Source organism: Schistocerca serialis, chromosome 2 (assembly GCF_023864345.2).
Source record: "Schistocerca serialis cubense isolate TAMUIC-IGC-003099 chromosome 2, iqSchSeri2.2, whole genome shotgun sequence".
Taxonomy (NCBI): domain Eukaryota; kingdom Metazoa; phylum Arthropoda; class Insecta; order Orthoptera; family Acrididae; genus Schistocerca; species Schistocerca serialis.
Window position 1 is genome coordinate 709629275 of NC_064639.1, and position 20306 is coordinate 709649580.

Genomic DNA, 20306 nt, shown 5'->3' on the forward strand with positions numbered 1-20306 from the left:
ACATGGAGGGGCCGTGCTATGACCTGCTGGGTTTGACCAGCATCCAGTTGCCCAAGTATTCTACCTCTCATAACGTCATCAATATGGGTTCTTTGATCAATTTTCAACACACAGTCACCATTAACAAGTCTGAAAACGTCTGCACACTTACTCATTGCACCATACTCTTGACATGCACCAACACACCTTTCCATATGTGGACTGCTGCCAGCATCACCATGTGATGACCGCAGGTCAAATGCACCGCATGGTCATACCCCAAGGTGATTAAAACTCGCAAACTGCCCACCAGAGTGTTGTTTCACCATGTATCAGCATTATCCTTAATTTATGAGCATGAGTGTAGGTATGTGAAATATTCAACATATAATACTGAATAGTAGGTGGTATCTGTAAAAATGTAGTTCCATTTTACAACTGTGTTACATCAATTATTTTTATCAAATTTGTTCCTATAACAAATGAGACTTTATTTCATCTGCTTTTTTCTGCATATACAACAAATGTTAATCATTTAACAAGGAATTGTCCAAAGAAAAATGTAATTAAATAGTAAACTCTTACTTATTATCAATGAAACATTTAAAAAACTTTATTATTTTTTACCAGATTTAAAGCCTTGACCATAAACATGCTACAATTTTCTTGTTGTAGCTGTATTGTAATTTAATTTACTATTATTTTTTATTCATAGGCCTGTTACACTTCACATGAGAGAGTTTTGTGTATTTTCTATTTCCCTGCTCTTCAAAAATTATTTAACCAAAATGTAGGTTGACACATTTACAGATTTCTCTGTGATATTTTTATTTATTTATTTATTTTTTACATGTCATGTAGCACATTTTCAGTTTATGTGTTTCTGAGTTGCATAGTATTGGTGCTATAAGAGAAATTTTTCACATGCAGAAGTGCCCAGAACATTCAACTTCATTTAAATCTTGTCCTGAGACAACTAACTAATTTTCAGGTGTGGTACCTAAAAGCATACAATCTTGTACAAATTATGTGTCCCATATAGTGTGATGAGGATATTATAATGAACCCAGACCAAATGGAACTTTCACTCAGTTAATGAGCTGTACAATACCATCTGGATTCTGGCCAGATTTGAATTGGTTTTCATATGTAAATTATATAGTTCATAACTCGGATGTCCACAGAATTTTCTTGTTACTGGATTCAATTTTTCTTCAAATATAATTTTCTGCTTATGTAAAGTACTCACATATTCTCATACTTTGACCATACACTGTGAAAATTAGTTGGCAAATAATTAACAGCAAATCCTCTAAAAACAAATCTACATTAATGTTGCTATTTTTTATCATCCAGTTTTAAAATATATATTCCTAATTTTTGTATTTGCAAATTTTGTAACATTCATTATCAGATATTATTAGTAATAAGTTTCACATAAATTCATATCTTTGGTAAACTTTGTACACGGTCTGGCAATAAAACCTCTCGCATTTGACATAGCCGGTGTGAAACTTGTCGTGAGGATAACGATGGGGTGTGTGTTTTGTTTGAAAGTGGTGTATGTGCCATTTTCAGTGTGCACCATCACAATACTTGGTGAGCATCATGTGTTTCTTGTGGAGGAATTTATTCGTAATGGTGGTTCTGTGATTAGTACTCAGCAAGTGTTTTGGACATGATTCGAACTTGGCCGACATAATTGTGTCCTGGATAGAAAAACTATTGAACTGTGGTTGTCAAACTTTAGAAAGATAGGTTCAGCACTGAAAAGAAAACCTACTGGCCATTCTCAGCCTGCAACAGTGCCAGAAAATGTGGCGCATGTGAGAGTGTCTAGGAATTAAGTGAAAGAGATTTTGAAACTCGCAGAGTTGCATGTGAGGAAATTCTTCAAAACATTCCACCTGGCACTTTATTTATTTCTTCAGATGAGACACATTTCCACTTATCAGGAACTGAGAACAAACAAAATTTCCTCTACTGGGCTGCAGGAAACCTCACGAAATTCATCAGTGACCACTACATGGCCCTCATGTGACAGCTGGTACGTCATTGCTGAATGTTTTGTGTGGGGACCATATTTTTGTGAAGAAGGTGGCCACATGGTAACAGTTAATTCAAACTGTTATTGTCACATCCTAGAGACCTTTCTCCAATGTAGGCTAAACCAGTTTATTGCAGATCATGAAGATCAAGAAGTGCGGTTCCAGCAAGATGGAACAACATTCCACACCTCTCGGCATTCTAAGAAAATGTTTAGCAAGTTGGGTTCCTGGTCATCTTATCTCTTTGCAAGGAGACATTGCCTGGCCCTCAAGGTTGCCTGATTTATCACCTTGTGATTTTTTTCTTTGGGGACACTTAAAGGCTCTAGTGTACATACACATCATCCCACAACACTGCAAGCACATAAAGAGGCCATTACCCAAGAAGTGGCAGCCATTCCAAGAGAAATGACATGAAGATGTATGGAGAACTTTTGGGACACACTTCATAAATGTGTCTACAATGGAGGACGTCATTTAGCAGATATAATTTTTAAAATCAAATAATCCAAAATGGCAAAGTATGTACTTTCATAAATAAAAGTATTTTTTCTCTATCATATTTAGTTTTTCTGTGACAACCTATTAAAATGAAGAAGGCTTTATTGCCAAGTACTGTATAAACTAAATCTGACACATAATCTAAGAAATGGAATTTATCTTAATATTATTTTCAAATATATGTTCCGGATTGTTCTAGAACAAAGTACATGTCATATTTTTTTTTCCTTTGTGCCAGTTGAAACAGTCTGGTTTTATGTGCATTTTCAACTTTTTGTGGCATAATGAAGAGTTCATTAAATTTCAGGCATGCAGCCACACAAATAAAATTTCTTACACTGATATTTCGCCCATGTATCATCCGGACATCCTCAGATTAAGTTGCAATACTTATTTGTGACTTACTCTGAGGATGGCCAGATGATACACGGCTGAAAAATCAGTGGAAGAAATTTTATTCACACATGCTCAAAATTGAATGGAGTAGTCTGGTTTTAGTCCTATTTAGATCAGGTCAGCCTCATATCAACCGTTTTTAACCTGGTGTGAGTTAACATCTGTAGAAGCTCTTTGGAAATGTGTAATGGAGACAGACAATAATAATAATAATAATAATAATATTTCCCGTGAAGGCCCGGGAAAAGAATAGGCCTCCGGTGTGTTCTGCCAGTCGTAAAAGGCGACGAAAAGAACAAACCACTAATAGGGCTAACCCCCCTTTTAGTGTGATTAGTTGGTTCGGGACAGAACTAAAGAACCCTCAGACAAGCGCCGTCATGGTCGGGGACGACGCTTGAACCCTATGCCCGCTCACAATGGTAACGACACTGCTAGCCAACTGGAACATGATTCAAATCCAAAAAGAGGTGTTTTGCAGGATATGCTTCCTGCAACCACCCTAGAAGGAAAACAAAGACAGAGGATGAGATGGTCAGATGAAGTTAATCGACACCTCATGTTCTGTTATTACCAAGCAACAAACCTAGGAACCAACACAACTGGATACAGATCACAAGTATACACAACATTTATTACCAGATACCCAGAATTAAAATTTTTAACAGAACAACGACTAGCTGATCATATCCGTGTAATAATAAAAAATAACAGGATACCCCAGTCAGAATTATAAAACATCAAACAACAAGTACAACAAATACTGGAACAAAATAATGTGCAATCAGAAGAAGAAGAAAATACAGTAATGGACTCAAACGTCCCAGAGAAAACAAACAAAGAACAAAACGCGTCAATTAAACAATCAGAGGAAAACGAAATCTTAAGACAGCCACCAGAACAAGCACAAATAGAACATGAAGTGACACACATGTTAGATATAGAAGAAAAATTTCAGTCGACATATATAGAATACAAAGACACAAATACAGATATTAGACCATTCTTGCATAGACCACCAAATAACCCACAAGTCGAAACAACAATAACAACTATCAACACAATCATACACAACAAAATAAATGAAAATACAACTATGGAAGAGTTACAACTACTGGTTTATGTAGGAGCACTCACTACACTAAATATACACACTAGGCAGAGATCAGAACCAACCAATACACAGAAGAAACCCACAAAACCAGCATGGCAACACAGGCTACAGATCAGAATAGAAAAACTGAGGAAAGACATCGGACAGCTAACACAATTTATAAGAAATGAAATATCAGACACAAAATGAAAAAGGTTAGGTAAAACCTCACAACAAGAAGCAATAGAGCAGTTAGATGAAAAGAAGCAGAAATTACAAACATTGACCAAACGACTTAGAAGATACAAAAAAAGTGAAAATAGAAGGAAACAAAACCAAACATTCAACACAAACCAAAAGAAATTTTACCAAACAATGGATAACACACACATTAAAATAGATAATCCACCAAACATAACAGACATGGAACACTTGTGGAGCAACATATGGTCAAACCCGGTACAACATAACAGGCATGCATGGTGGATACAAGCAGAAACAGACTCATACAAGATGATACCACAAATGCCTGAAGTGATAATTTTGTAACATGAAGTCACCCGAGCAATTAATTCTACGCACAATTGGAAAGCCCCTGGAAATGATAAAATAGCAAATTTCTGACTAAAGAAGTTCACCTCAACACATTCACATCTAACTAAATTATTTAACAGTTACATTGCAGACCCATACACATTCCCTGATACACTTACACATGGAATAACCTATCTGAAACCCAAAGATCAAGCAGACACAGCAAACCTAACAAAATATTGCCCCATAACATGCCTACCAACGATCTACAAAATATTAACTTCAGTCATTACACAGAAATTAATGACACATACAACACAGAACAAAATTATAAATGAAGAACAAAAAGGCTGCTGCAAAGGAGCATGAGGATGTAAAGAGCAACTGATAATAGATACAGAGGTGACATATCAAGCTAAAACTAAACAAAGGTCGCTACACTATGCATACATTGATTACCAAAAAGCTTTTGATAGTGTACCCCACTCATGGTTACTACAGATATTGGAAATATACAAAGTAGATCCTAAATTAATACAGTTCCTAAACATAGTAATGAAAAACTGGAAAACCACACTTAATATCCAAACAAATTCAGATAATATCACATCACAGCCAATACAGATTAAGCGTGGAATATACCAAGGAGACTCATTAAGTCCTTTCTGGTTCTGTCTTGCTCTGAACCCACTATCCAACATGCTAAATAATACAAATTATGGATATAATATTACTGGAACATATCCACACAAAATCACACATTTGCTATACATGGATGATCTAAAACTACTGGCAGCAACAAATCAACAACTCAACCAATTACCAACGATATAAATATGGCTTTTGGAACAGACAAATGTAAGAAAAATAGCATAGTCAAGGGAAAACACACTAAACAAGAAGATTACATATTGAATAATCACAGTGACTCCATAGAAGCAATGGAAAAAACAGATGCCTATAAATATCTAGGATACAGACAAAAGATAGGAATAGATAATACAAATATTAAAGAAGAACTAAAAGAAAAATATAGACAAAGACTAACAAAAATACTGAAAACAGAATTGACAGCAAGAAATAAGACAAAAGCTATAAATACTTATGCTATACCAATATTGACCTACTCATTTGGAATAGTGAAATGGAGTAACACAGACCTAGAAGCACTCAATACACTTACACGATCACAATGCCACAAATATAGAATACATCACATACATTCAGCAACAGAAAGATTCACATTAAGCAGAAAGGAAGGAGGAAGGGGATTCATCGACATAAAAAACCTACATTATGGACAGGTAGACAATTTAAGAAAATTCTTTCTAGAATGAGCAGAAACTAGCAAAATACACAAAGCAATCACTCATATAAATACATCGGCTACACCACTGCAATTTCATAACCACTTCTACAACCCTTTAGATCACATAACATCAAAAGATACGAAGAAAGTAAATTGGAAAAAGAAAACACTACATGGCAAGCACCCATATCATCTAACACAGCCACACATTGATCAAGACGCATCCAACACATGGCTAAGAAAAGGCAATATACACAGTGAGACAGAAGGATTCATGATCGCAACACAGGATCAAACAATAAACACCAGATATTAAAGCAAGCATATTATTAAAGATCCCAATACCACAACAGATAAATGCAGACTTTGCAAACAACAAATAGAAACAGTAGATCACATCACAAGTGGATGTACAATACTAGCAAATACAGAATACCCCAGAAGACATGACAATGTAGCAAAAATAATACATCAACAACTTGCCATAAAACATAAACTAATAAAACAACACATTCCCACATACAAGTATGCACCACAAAATGCACTGGAGAATGATTAATACAAATTATTCTGGAACAGAACCATTATAACATATAAAACAACACCACATAACAAACCTGACATCATACTCACCAATAAAAAGAAGAAATTAACACAACTAATCAAAATATCCATACCCAATACAACAAATATACAGAAGAAAACAGGAGAAAAAATTGAAAAATACATCCAACTGGCTGAGGAAGTCAAGGACATGTGGCATCAGGATAAAGTTGACATTATACCGATTATACTATCAACTACAGGAGTCATACCACACAATATCCACCAGTTCATCAACGCAATACAGCTACATCCAAATGTATATATACAACTACAGAAATCCATAATTATTGATACGTGTTCAACAACCCAAAAGTTCCTAAATACACTCCTGGAAATTGAAATAAGAACACCGTGAATTCATTGTCCCAGGAAGGGGAAACTTTATTGACACATTCCTGGGGTCAGATACATCACATGATCACACTGACAGAACCACAGGCACATAGACACAGGCAACAGAGCATGCACCATGTCGGCACTAGTACAGTGTATATCCACCTTTCGCAGCAATGCAGGCTGCTATTCTCCCATGGAGACAATCGTAGAGATGCTGGATGTAGTCCTGTGGAACGGCTTGCCATGCCATTTCCACCTGGCGCCTCAGTTGGACCAGCGTTCGTGCTGGACGTGCAGACCGCGTGAGACGACGCTTCATCCAGTCCCAAACAAGCTCAATGGGGGACAGATCTGGAGATCTTGCTGGCCAGGGTAGTTGACTTACACCTTCTAGAGCACGTTGGGTGGCACGGGATACATGCGGACGTGCATTGTCCTGTTGGAACAGCAAGTTCCCTTGCCGGTCTAGGAATGGTAGAACGATGGGTTCGATGACGGTTTGGATGTACCGTGCACTAATCAGTGTCCCCTTGACTATCACCAGTGGGGTGCGGCCAGTATAGGAGATCGCTCCCCACACCATGATGCCGGGTGTTGGCCCTGTGTGCCTCGGTCGTATGCAGTCCTGATTGTGGCGCTCACCTGCACGGCGCCAAACACGCATACGACCATCATTGGCACCAAGGCAGAAGCGACTCTCATCGCTGAAGACGACACGTCTCCATTCATCCCTCCATTCACGCCTGTCGCGACACCACTGGAGGCGGGCTGCACGATGTTAGGGGGTGAGCGGAAGACGGCCTAACGGTGTGCGGCACCGTAGCCCAGCTTCATGGAGACGGTTGCGAATGGTCCTCGCCAATACCCCAGGAGCAACAGTGTCCCTAATTTGCTGGGAAGTGGCGGTGCGGTCCCCTACGGCACTGCGTAGGATCCTACGGTCTTGGCGTGCATCCGTGCGTCGCTGCGGTCCGGTCCCAGGTCGACGGGCAGGTGCACCTTCCGCCGACCACTGGCGACAACATCGATGTACTGTGGAGACCTCACGTCCCACGTGTTGAGCAATTCGGCGGTACGTCCACCCGGCCTCCCACATGCCCACTACACGCCCTCGCTCAAAGTCCGTCAACTGCACATACGGTTCACGTCCACGCTGTCGCAGCATGCTACCAGTGTTAAAGACTGCGATGGAGCTCCGTATGCCACGGCAAACTGGCTGACACTGACGGCGGCGGTGCACAAATGCTGCGCAGCTAGCGCCATTCGACGGCCAACACCGCGGTTCCTGGTGTGTCCGCTGTGCCGTGCGTGTGATCATTGCTTGTACAGCCCTCTCGCAGTGTCCGGAGCAAGTATGGTGGGTCTGACACACCGGTGTCAATGTGTTCTTTTTTCCATTTCCAGGAGTGTACAATGTAACATATACCGTAGAGTTAAAAGGAAGTCACGCTTGATGAAGGTCCGCGTCACTTTCCATTTTTAACCAGACATAAGGTCTGAGAAAAATAGAAATAATAATAACTACAGTCCTTATATTTTGATGTTATATTTTGGAGTTGTTGAAAGTGAGTGTGAGGTATTGTGAAAGGATAAATAACCACAAATTTTAATAGAAAAACAATTGACTCCAAGCTGCATCATTCGAGGACTCAAATCTTACGCAGAATATTATACTACATCTTTTTGTCACTGGACACTGAGACCTTTTCAAAGTTGACTGAACTTTCCTATATATCTATACATGAATTATCTCTTGGACTTTCAAATACATTGCTGCGCAACAATTTTTGTTTTCATACAATGTCTGCATGATAACTCTTAAAATTTGAATCAAGTAAGATGCATCACAAAGTATAACACTGTTTATGAAAGACAGAGAAAGAAACAAAACAAAATATGTTTAATAGATCATTACAACAACTCTTAACTACAGGAACTTAATATGATCTTACTCATGGGGCATAATAGCAAGAAGTGAAAACTGCATTGAGTATTCCTCAAGGAATTGTGGTGGGTCCTTATAAATAACATAAACAATGATTGTAGCTTCCACAATGAGTTTTTACTTTGCAGCAGAGTGTACATTGATTTGAAATTTCCTTACATACTAAAACAATGTACTGGATGAGAATCTCTGCCTTTTGTGGAAAGAGAGTTTCCACATTTATAGTTCTCTGCAGTTGCTTGTAGATGACAAAACCACATATTGTGAGCCAGTGTCATTAGAATTTTCTTAGGGAATGGGTAAAGGTTTTAAGGCAAAAAGTTACAGAGCCTCAAGGTAAATACAGGCAATATGTACGAAATCAGGAAAAGACACAATATCATTTGAGTAAGAGATTGACTATTATTATGTCTGTTCATTGCCTAGCAGCACAGTTTGGAGGGATTTAAGTTGGAACAAGAACATGATCAGTTTTCAGTCACTACTGTTGAATGCCTAACTCTAGAGAGATTTAATTTGAAATGAGCTCATATATGTAGGTATGAAGGAGGCAGATGCCAGGGTGAGATTTATTGGTAAAATCCTGAAGTAGGTTATAATTTACAAAACGTTTCATGAACCATTACATACAACATCATTTGTCACTTTGAGAGCATTATGAAGTTAAACTTGAGGCTTTTCCACATTGTGATGGTCAGTAGTATACTTGAGCATCATTTGCCATTTAATAATAATAATAATAATAATATTTATTCAACATCGAATAATTAAATACAATCCCTAGAAATAATACAGTTCCAGGACATCATACAGATTATTCTTCTGAATACGTCAGTTTATAAATTACAAACTAAAGATTTGTTTGTATTAATAAATTTTACATTTTGATGGATTTTACGTCTGGTAGTATACAATCACGATATTACAAATATTGTTTTTATCAACATTATATTAGTTGTAGGTTACTTAAAACTATGAGCTTGACATACTTATGAAACACTTTTCATACAGATATAATACTCGTCTAGGGAATAAAAAGGGTGTTCAATTAGAATTCTTTTTAGCTGATCTTTTAATTTGTTAGTAGGAAGGGTTGTGAGACTTTTTGGTAGGGCATTGGCTAGCTTCAGCCCAGCATGAAGTGCATTTTTTTCATATAAAGCTGTTCTGTGACTATATACATGGTATCTGAACTTTTGCCTTGTATCATATTGGTGCAGGTCACAGTTGAAATTTCGATTTGTTGTTTTCACAAGCAATATAACTTTCAATATGTACACACCTATAATGGTAAGCACACCTAATTTTGGGAACAGATTCCGACATGATTCTTTAGGTTTGGCACCACAAATAATTCTAATAACTTCTTTCTGTAGTATTAATAATGTACTTAGGTTGGTTTGAGTTGTTGCACCCCATATTTCTACAGCATATTTTACGTTTGATGAGAATAGGGCATGATAAGCAGTTTTTAGTACACCCCTGTCCTTACAATATTTGCTAATCATATTTATAGCAAACACATTCTTCGACAGCTTACATGCTAAGGAATCAATATGCATGTCCCATTTGAGGCTGTACTGGATTGTAATTCCCAAGAACTTTGTCCATTTTTCCTTTTATACAATGGCATTTCCTATGGATAATTTCATGTCAAATTCTATTTGTTTCCTTGTCTTAAATTCCATCATTGCAGTCTTTGAAGCACTTACATTTAGATGGCTTTCATTAAAATACTTGACTATTTCATTAGTTACACTGTTGCACTGTACCTCCAGACTCTCATAGTCTTTGTGTTTACACACTATTGATGTGTCAACTGCATACAATATTTTTGTACAGTTAGGAGAACAATACTGTATATCATTAACATAAATCAAGAAAAGAAGGGGTCCCAAGACAGAACCTTGAGGCACTCCATATTTTATGTCTGTAATTTTAGATTTGTAAGACCCACTGTTTGTTTTAAGCAAGACAAATTGTTTTCTATTGCTCATATACGATTTTATTAGCTCGTAGCCAGTTCCTCTGATAGCCAGGTTCCACAGCTTGTCAAGTAATATGGTGATGTTGACACAATCAAAAGCTTTTTCTAGATCAAGGAACACTCCAGTTGCATACTCCTTGTTCTCTATGGCTGTTATTATTTTGTCTATTAATTGTGCTGCTGCTACTGATGTTGACTTGTTTTTCATAAAGCCATTCTGATTTTCAAATATTAAATTGTGTTGACTCAGGAATGTCATTAGCCTAGTATAAATAACTTTCTCAACTACCTTAGAAAATGCAGGTAAGATTGAGATGGGGCGGTAGTTTTCAATTTTAGATTTATCACCTTTCTTGTGAATCTGGGTCACTTGTGCTGTCTTTAGGCTATGTGGGAAACAACCTGATGCAATTATATGTTCTCCAAAAATTTTGGAACCAGTTATTAGTATTTTATGTTTTTATTTTTTTCCCTTATGTGCTTAAATCAATGTGTATCAGTTTTCCAGAGAACACCTAGCCTATTCTTTTCAATTACTGATGTTAGTTTTCAAGAGTACATGTACTCTTCATTATTGCTGGTGGGACAGTGTTCTGGTATGTCATTTACATGTCACTTGTGCAGTCCTAAAGGAATGAAATGAATTGCTGGCATTGAAAAAGGAGTTACAGTGCTCTGAAGCCAATACGCAAATGAATAATATCTGGTAGCTGTAGGGTGAAATTTTTCCCTCACATAAGTTCAACATGAGTTAACAGAGGAGCTGGAAAAATTCAGAGTTTTGTGATTTCTCATTATTGAATAAACTCCAAGAGGGTAAAATCAGAAAAAAGCTGCACTTATACAGAGGCATAAGACAAACCTGCTTCCCACGCATCTTCCCATGAAATGGATGGGATGGGAAGAAATTATTCTGACTGACTATTTGCTGTCTGTCCTACCATGTGCTAACCATCCAAGTACAGATGTAGATGTGAAACTTGCTATATGTAGTGTACCTACATTGGGATTCCTGAAAGACTGTAATTTTTTCACTGTCCATCTCTCTCTCTTACTCATGATTTATAGGAAGATAAACCTAACAAGACTATACATGTAGTATATAATCAATGTTATCTCAGTAATTTCAATTTTTTAAATGTTCCCTTGTTAACAGTTTTCTTCTATTAATCACATCTCTTGTTTCAGATGCCTCTATGGTAGGATGTTTCATGGAGACACTCTGTCTTTTGTGTGAAGCAAAAAAGTGTAAATTGTATCTCCATACAGCATTTATTACAAGATTGGAATGGGGTTTTATTTAGTAGGAGGAAAAACCTACTCCGTTAAGATTCCTTCTACAAAAATATTATGTTACGAAGATGAAGACAATATTGAAGGAAATTTAGACGGAGAACATGTAGCTGTGCATAGCCAGATGACAAATGGTAGTGAAACACAAGGTATCAGATATCATCAGATTAGTCATGAATTTTATTTAAGCTCAACTCATGCAGGGGAGAAAAATGTACTGATGGGTGATTAACCACAGTAGATGAAATCAACTCACAAGTGACCCCAGGGAACATTTTTCCCCAAGATAATAGTGAAAGACATGCTAGCATGGATTTCAAAAAATCTTTTGTGTGTCGTCACATGAACAGAACCGATCACGAGTCATCATTTCCGAAATGCAGGTAATATTAAAACTTATTTGTGACCTAAATGTGAAGAAGCACGATTTGCACACAGATTTGTACAAAAATAAGCTAGATCAGAAGTTCTTGTCCATAATTAAAAATCAAAAGGAACGGCTTAGCAGTATAGCTGAAGTTCATAATAATTTACAAATCATGCAGACAAAAATCACAGAAACCATGACAGTTGTGCATGGGTATGTGGAGAGGTGGAACAATTGAAACTAGGTCATGAATTCATGAAAAAATACCAAGAACATATGGACAAGGGTATGAAGAAACTAACTGAAAGAGTCGAGGTTGTATTATTCGATAGTGACACTACGCTTGCACAAACGTTTATACAAGAGCATAAAATGTACATAGATGTCATGGAAGAAGTGATGATGCAGAAGGAAAGCAAAATAATTGTTAAAATTGACTCAGATATGAAAGCAGCAGATGAGAGAATGGTAGTGGAGTTCAAAGGGGCTGATCACAACCAATAATCAAAGCTGAATAGATCTGACTGGAAGTGGGAAAGCTTACCTGGTGATGAAGAAAGCGAATATAATTTGCAACATCCAATACCAATGACAGCACCAGCCTAAGTTATGTACAATATGAACAAGCATTTCTTGACAAATACTGGTCAATCCCTGTACAAGAAAAGTTGCTTTGTGAGGTGTTTACCCTCAGACCTTTAACAGTAAACAGGGAGGATTGCATCAATATTTTGAAAAATATCTCAATAAGACATGTCACTGGATGAATCCAGTATCACATGTTGAATCTTAAAGGTACTCAAGAGCTGGTTGTCACCACATTTCAAAAAAAAATTGGTGACAATAACAAAAACAATCTCAAGTGCTTCCTCTCTAGTCTCGTCTTGTTCAATCTCATTTATGAAGAGGGTTAACCTCCAGCTGAGAACAGGAATATAAAGGCTGATACATCACATAATGGAAACCACTATAACAATAACAATAACAGTGGACACAACCAGCATGGTTGGCGTCGTTATGCGCCTCAGCAAAGTAACAAAACAAGAACTACGTCAAGACAGGAAACTACGAGTACCAAAAAAGTGGGATAGGAGAGAACATGATTCTGGTTACTGTGACCCGGTACCTATGGAACAAAGGGTCCACATACCAGAGATCTAGATCCACTGACAGTAGACACTAAAAATCCATATAGTAATTGGCCACAGGAGGGAAGTGATGAAAGAAAAAATGGTAACAATTTTAACTTGCCCTCAATAGATAATTTGTTGTGCTGTCTGTGTTGAAGCAAGCTGGGATATTTTTACTTCCCCTCTTGTTTCGCCATCTGCCTCCTTAAAATTCATTTTTTCAAGTCTAACTAATTACGATTAATATATATGGGTATAAACTGTATTTACATAAAAAGAAAGGCTGGCCCTCAGTTTTAAAGAATATAACACCAGATCTAATTTTGTGCTTAGTTTTGTGCATGTAATTGATTTTCTAATTTATTTTGACTATTCCTAGTTAATATTTTTGTTATAGGGTGAAATCAGTAATTGTTTCATAACTTACATTCTATTGTTCTGTAATAATTGTAAACATTTGGGAGATGAAATACTAGTAATCCTAAAGTATCTATTTGGCTCTTTCTGAAAACATAATAATTAACAGTTTTGTCAAAAGTATTGTTTGCATAACGATATCTGTTAATTTCATCATTTAAACAAATAATTTGACCTAACCCTGGTAGTAGAAGAAACTGTTGAAAAGAACAAATTTTTTGATGTATTCGGTTAAGTTAATGAGTTAAGTTTAAATTGTAATTTCTGTAAATTTAACTCCAAACAATGTGCAGTTTCAGTACCTATTATTGTGAGGATATATAAGGGCCCGATGTTTGGTCCCAAGACAGTCAGTCCACAGCTGAGTTCCAGACGAGGAGCCTGTATTGGTTGGATCAACAACAATGCATCCGTGAAATAAGTGTAACAAAATTAGGCCGTGTGTTAAAACAATGACAGTGTCTGTTCCATACATACCTTGTTATTCTTCAAGAGCAGTGTGGTTAGGTTTTTACTGCTTGTACATGTTCAATAGTAAACTATTGTAGCAGTATGTGGATGTTCACCTGCAAACTATCAATGAGGCTTACCGAAAATTAAACAATAGTGCACTGGCCATATTAAATGTGTATATAGGGGGTTGTGAACAGTGAAAGCAAACAACTGTGAAATGCAAATGTGCACCTAAGGCTACATCATTTAAAGTAGTCTGTGTTTGACTTCCACCCCCCATTTTTCAACGAGTACACAGTACGTCAACTCCAAAGACAACAAACAAGGAAGTAAACTAGGTGAATGTCACATGTTGATTGTATGAAGTGGCTTTATTGGACTCTGCAGCAAGATAGGGTTTGTTGTAGTCTATGAACAAGCAGATGGAAACTTACATGGGTTCTTCTTTGTGACATAAAAAAGAAAGAAAGGAGGAGGAGGAGGAGGAGGAGGAGGAGGAGGAGGAGGAGAAGAAGAAGAAGAAGAAGGAGAAGAAGAAGGAGGAGGAGGAGGAGGATAACAAGGAGAAGAAGGAGGAGGAAGAGGAGAAGGAGGAGGAGGAGAAGAAGGAGAAGGAGGAGAAGGAGAAGGAGAGAGAGAGAGAGAGAGAGAGAGAGAGAGAGAGAGAGAGAGAGAGAGGGGACAACCATCACGGTGCCAATTGTACAAAGTGGCTTCCTTGGACTCTGCCGTGATGGTGATGTAGGGTTCGTCGTAGTCTACAAAGAAGTAGACGGGAACTTATATGGCTCCTTTGTTGTGGCTCTGGCGGGAATAAGATGCACATGAGGTCATGATGCTGCATGGACATACTGACAGGCTACAGTACTGTGCAACAGTTATGCACTAACAATACAGAGAGGCAACTGGACTTAAAAAATCAATACACCCATTGCAGGGACAATATGTATGAAAACATCAGCTGAATTAAGGGGAGCACACACAAGAGGAAGAAGAAAAGATGTGTATTAAATATTTTAATTAATATTATAGTAAAAAAGAATTTTGGAAAATGAATATAAAATAATGGGTAAAAAGTAAAGACGCTGACACATGTAGGACGACAAAAAAAAAAAAGAAAACAACAACTCATTATATCAGGCCAAACAATACAGGATATTGATCCCCACCAGGTCAAGGACCTAATATAGAAATTGTAATGTGAGTCTACTCTGAACAGTGATAAACATACCCTAAGCAACCAGAAAAGTTCATCACTGCTGTATACTGTCATCCTGTAAAGTCTGGACAATGTCTGTATACAGTAGGGGGCAGTTGTAGTGTACCTAAACTGGAATACCTGAAAGACTGTAATTTTTAAATTGTTGTCCCTCTCTTTCTCATGTTTATAGGAGGATAAACCTAACAAGATTATACTACACACTGAGGCGTAGCGCCGTATAACGATTGTGCCTTGGAGGTGGTTAAGCGGGAGATGTGTCTCAGAGCTGGATAGTGACAGACGGTGATGTGAGACTCGACATGCACATAGTTTATGTGTCAGCCAATAGAGGACAATATTGGATAGGGGGAATGTGATTTTAGTTTCCACTGTGCCCACTAGAGTGCACTAAAGTAATAGAATGGTTTTCATTAACTGTTGTAGTATTTTCATAAAGTGTTATTATTTCTTTTTGTGTATGTAAAATGTTATAAATGTGTTTTAGCAGTATGAATGATGCGTGAGTGTGGTTTAAGATTAGTATGAAGATAATTGTTTAACAAGTTGTGTAGTAGGATTTAGTGTGGGAACATACTTGTTCGAAGAAGTATGGATATGGACAAAGGGGATTTTTGTAGAATAGATTTATAAAGTAAGTTTATGGTAAAGGGAAAGTTAATTCAGGTATAAATAACAATAGCAAATAACTTTATGCATAAACAAAACTTCAGTATATTAGATAATTATGTAGGTAAAAAGTGCAGTCATGAGGTTTACTATTTTGTGATTGGTTATGGATGAAAAGTGCGGACTGATGTGGGAGAATGTTGTTTTGCTATTGGCTGTTAAGTAAACTGACCAATGGTAAAGCAATATTCTTTGCATGCCTTTCTCTGCTGGTAGAGAAGACTTAGAGTATTCTAGAGAGAGTCGAAGCCTAGCCATGAAAGAGATCGGACATGTGCAGTAGTAGTTTCGGTGAAAACGATAAGTTGCCGGATCTATCAGTGTTTCATACATCAAAAGTGTTGGAAAATGATGGCATAATTATTCTGATGTGTGTGTAGAAATTTTGGAATTTTTAAGTGAATTTTGTGATGAGAAAAGACATATATTCCATGTGGCGTATTGAGCAGGTGGGTGGCTAAAAACTGTGACTGCATTTGGTACCGACAGACTTAATATTTGGCAAGCATTCTCAAACAAAAACAGTCAGTATTTTTGTAGCTATTACGTTTTTATAAATGCAACACCATAAACTTTCTAATGTGAATGAAAGGGATTATGAATGACTGTGTTAAGACTAGCATGAGCTTGGTAGTGATACTTGTTCACCTAAGTTTCAGAATATATTAATTGTGGACAAAATTTCCAACCTTTCATTTCATGTTTCTCCTGAAATGTAGATTAGCGACTTTAATTGCAGCCTGGTTCACGTCGAAGTACAGTAGGTTTCACTTGGCTTACCTACTGATGGTCTGCTGAGACAATGTTCACAGGTAGGTGTAGGTCCATTGTAAAGGGATGGAAAGAACCGCACCACTGCAACATGGTATAGAATCAATGTTGTCTCAGTAATCTCAATTTTTTTAATGTTCATTTGTTAACAGTTTTCTTTTATTAATCATTTCTCTTGTTTAGGATGTCTCCATGGTAGGATGTTTCATAGACATACTCTATCTTTTGTGTGTAAACTTGCATCTCAACATAGTGTTTATTACAAGTTTGGAGTGGGGTTTTATTTAGCAGGAGGAAAAATCTATGTCCATTAAGATTCCTTTTACAAAAATTTTGTATCATGAAGATGATGGTTTATCAACGTGACACAGTCAGAAGAAATATATTTATCTAGTAAGAGGAAGGCCACAGAAGATGATTCTGGAGCTGCTGCTATCAAGAAGAAACCAGGTAAAGCGATGACTTCCACGGACATTACTTTACAAGACATGAATGAGAATTGTTGGTGTTTCAAGTGATTGTAACAATAGCAGCTGTTTGGTCTGCTGCCCTGCCCACATATCTTCAAAGCCTTATCGTTATATATACAAATTTTAAAAACAATAACTAAATCACATTGCCCCTATTTCATATACTGTTTGATATGTTTAATGAACAAACTGTTTGGACAGACAACTGGCACACCTGTGAAGAGCCGTGGCAGTGGTGGGGGCAGGTAAGCTCCAGACTGCTCGATGTCTCGGAGTGAGCGCCTGCGTGCACACAGCTGTGATGCAGCTGTAGGGCGTGAGGGGGCAGAAGCAGCACGTGGGCGGAAGCTGCGACCCCCTGAGGATGGCGGAGGCAGCGAGCTGCCATGCGCTACACAGTCCAGCACTCGCTGACGCTGCAGGGTTGTCAGACGGCTCTCAGTGATTAGGCCTGCACACACACCCCACACCACACATGTGCTTGGCAGGTGGTGAACCCACACAGGTATCTGGCTAAAGGCGTTAGTGGAAAACAAAGAATGAACACCCTGAAGGTACGGTTCTACATGAGTGAACTTCTGTTAACATATTATGAAGATTCTTGGAGAAAATCGGGAAAGATTGTAAACATAAGCTTCAGACATTCTTTTTTATGTTAATATTTGTATTTTGGTAGAATGCTATGACAACTTTCCAATTTACAGTTTTGAAATTTAGGACACAAAGCCGAATTTATTAGTAACAAACCAAAACATATGGGTAATATGGTGAACAAAAAACGATTTAAACAACAAAATTATAATTAGTTTTCAACTACACTAAGTGTCAGTGACTTAGAAAATGAATTAAAAAATAGTGATGTGTAAAATGGTTGGTTGGTTGATTTAGGGAAGGGGGGGGGGGTGGGGAGGGACTAAACAATGGGGTCATCAGTCCTATTGGGTTAGGGAAGGATGGAGAAGGAAGACAGTCATGCCCTTTCAAAGGAAGCATCCTGGCATTTGCCTGAAGTGATCTAGGGAAATCACAGAAAACCTTAACCAGGACGGCTGGACGCGTGTTTGAACCGTTGCCCTCCTGAATGCGAGTCCAGTGTACTAACTGCTGTGCCACATTGCTAGGTGTAGGAAATGAATAAAAAATAATAGTGAATGAGGAAAATAAAATTGGTGTGTTTGAAAGAATAAAACTTGGTAATTAATCAACAATATTCCACTGATAAGAACAGTTTCTTTGTGAACTTGAAATTCTTACAAGTGATACTAATGTTTTGTCAGACATACACTTACTGTGTATTAGTGAACACTGGCTAAAAGAGTCAGAATTACCTTATCAGTATATTCAAAACTTCAGATTAGTCCACCACAATTCTAGGAAAAATTACAAAGGTGGTGGAACTTGTATATACATAAGAAATAGCATTAGCTGTGAACCTTTCCATCCCTGTGAAGTGTATTCCTTAGACAAAGACATCGAAATAGCTGGGGTAGTACTTGCCAATCTACATATGTATATATTGTGTGTATATAGATCACCTAGTGGTAACTTTTCAGTCTTCCTCAGAAACTTTGCACTATTTCTAGAGAAAGCTTGTCACAACAACTCAAAAAATATAATAATATGTGGTGATCTCAACATTGATTTCCTTGAAGAATCTGCTCAAAAGTCCCCATTAGTAAATTTAATGATGTCATTCAACTTAAATATGAAAGTTATATGTCCTACGAGATTAAACAGCTGTCTTGATCAGGTTGCTACTAACACTAATTGCACTGTAAAAATTATAGATGTTGGTTTTTCACCCGTGCGGTTCTAGGCACTGCAGTCAGGAACCGCGAGACCACTACGGTCGCAGGCTCGAATCCTGCCTCGGGCATGGATATGTGTGATGTCCTTAGGTTAGTTAGGTTTAACTGGTTCTAAGTCCTAGGGGACTAATGACCTCAGAAGTTGAGTCCCATAGTGCTCAGAGCCATTTGAACCATTTTTTTGGTTTTTCATATCACAGTGCACTAACAATATATTTTAATCCACTACTCAATGTACTCCCAACAGGAGAAACAGTTATTAAATGTAGAAGTTATAGTGGTAGCAACATAAACAACTTTGTACTTAGCTTAGAGAAAGAAGACTGGCAAAGTGTATTTACTTCCTCAACAACAAATGAAAATTATGACAATTTTCTGCAGATATTTGAATATTACTTTAATTGCCATTTCCCAGAGAAAACAAAGACCACCACTAACAAATAACAGAATGCTTGGGTCACAAAAGGTATTAAAACTTCATCAGAAAAGATGAGGCTGCTGCACAGACTTAGCACTGGACAGTGGCAAATCCAAAGAGTTCAAGGTATACTATAAAAATTACAAAAACACATACAGGAGAGTTATCAAATGGGCTAAAAAAGCTCATAATGATAAAACAATTAGGTGCTCTTCCAACACATGTAAGACCATCTGGGGTATAGTAAATGAACAGACTGGTAGAAAGTTAAGGGTAGAGGATAAAATAACATTAAATATAGAAGGACAAAAGACTGAAAATGCACATAAAATTGCCAATAAATTCAACAGCTATTTTTCAGAAATTTCCACAAATCTCCTAACCAATTCTTCAAATACTGTTCACTCTCCTCCCACAAATCTCCTGACTAGCTCTCCAAACACTGCACACTCTTGTCTCAAAAATAATACTCCTCTGAACTCCTTTTTCCTATCTCCTACAACACCGTATAAATTGAAGACATTATTAAAAAAAGAGTCAAAAAGATTTATTCTGCA

General features: G+C 37.4%; 1 protein-coding gene across 2 annotated transcripts in view; it reads right to left on the reverse strand.

Moving 5' to 3' along the window:
• Window positions 1–20306, reverse strand: part of LOC126457889 (UPF0193 protein EVG1) — a 188031-nt gene that overhangs the window by 95406 nt on the left and 72319 nt on the right. For both annotated transcript variants that reach the window (XM_050094561.1, XM_050094562.1), the window contains exon 2: window positions 17738–17974. In XM_050094561.1, coding sequence (XP_049950518.1) covers window positions 17738–17974 — 237 coding nt within the window. The remainder of the gene's footprint in view (window positions 1–17737; window positions 17975–20306) is intronic.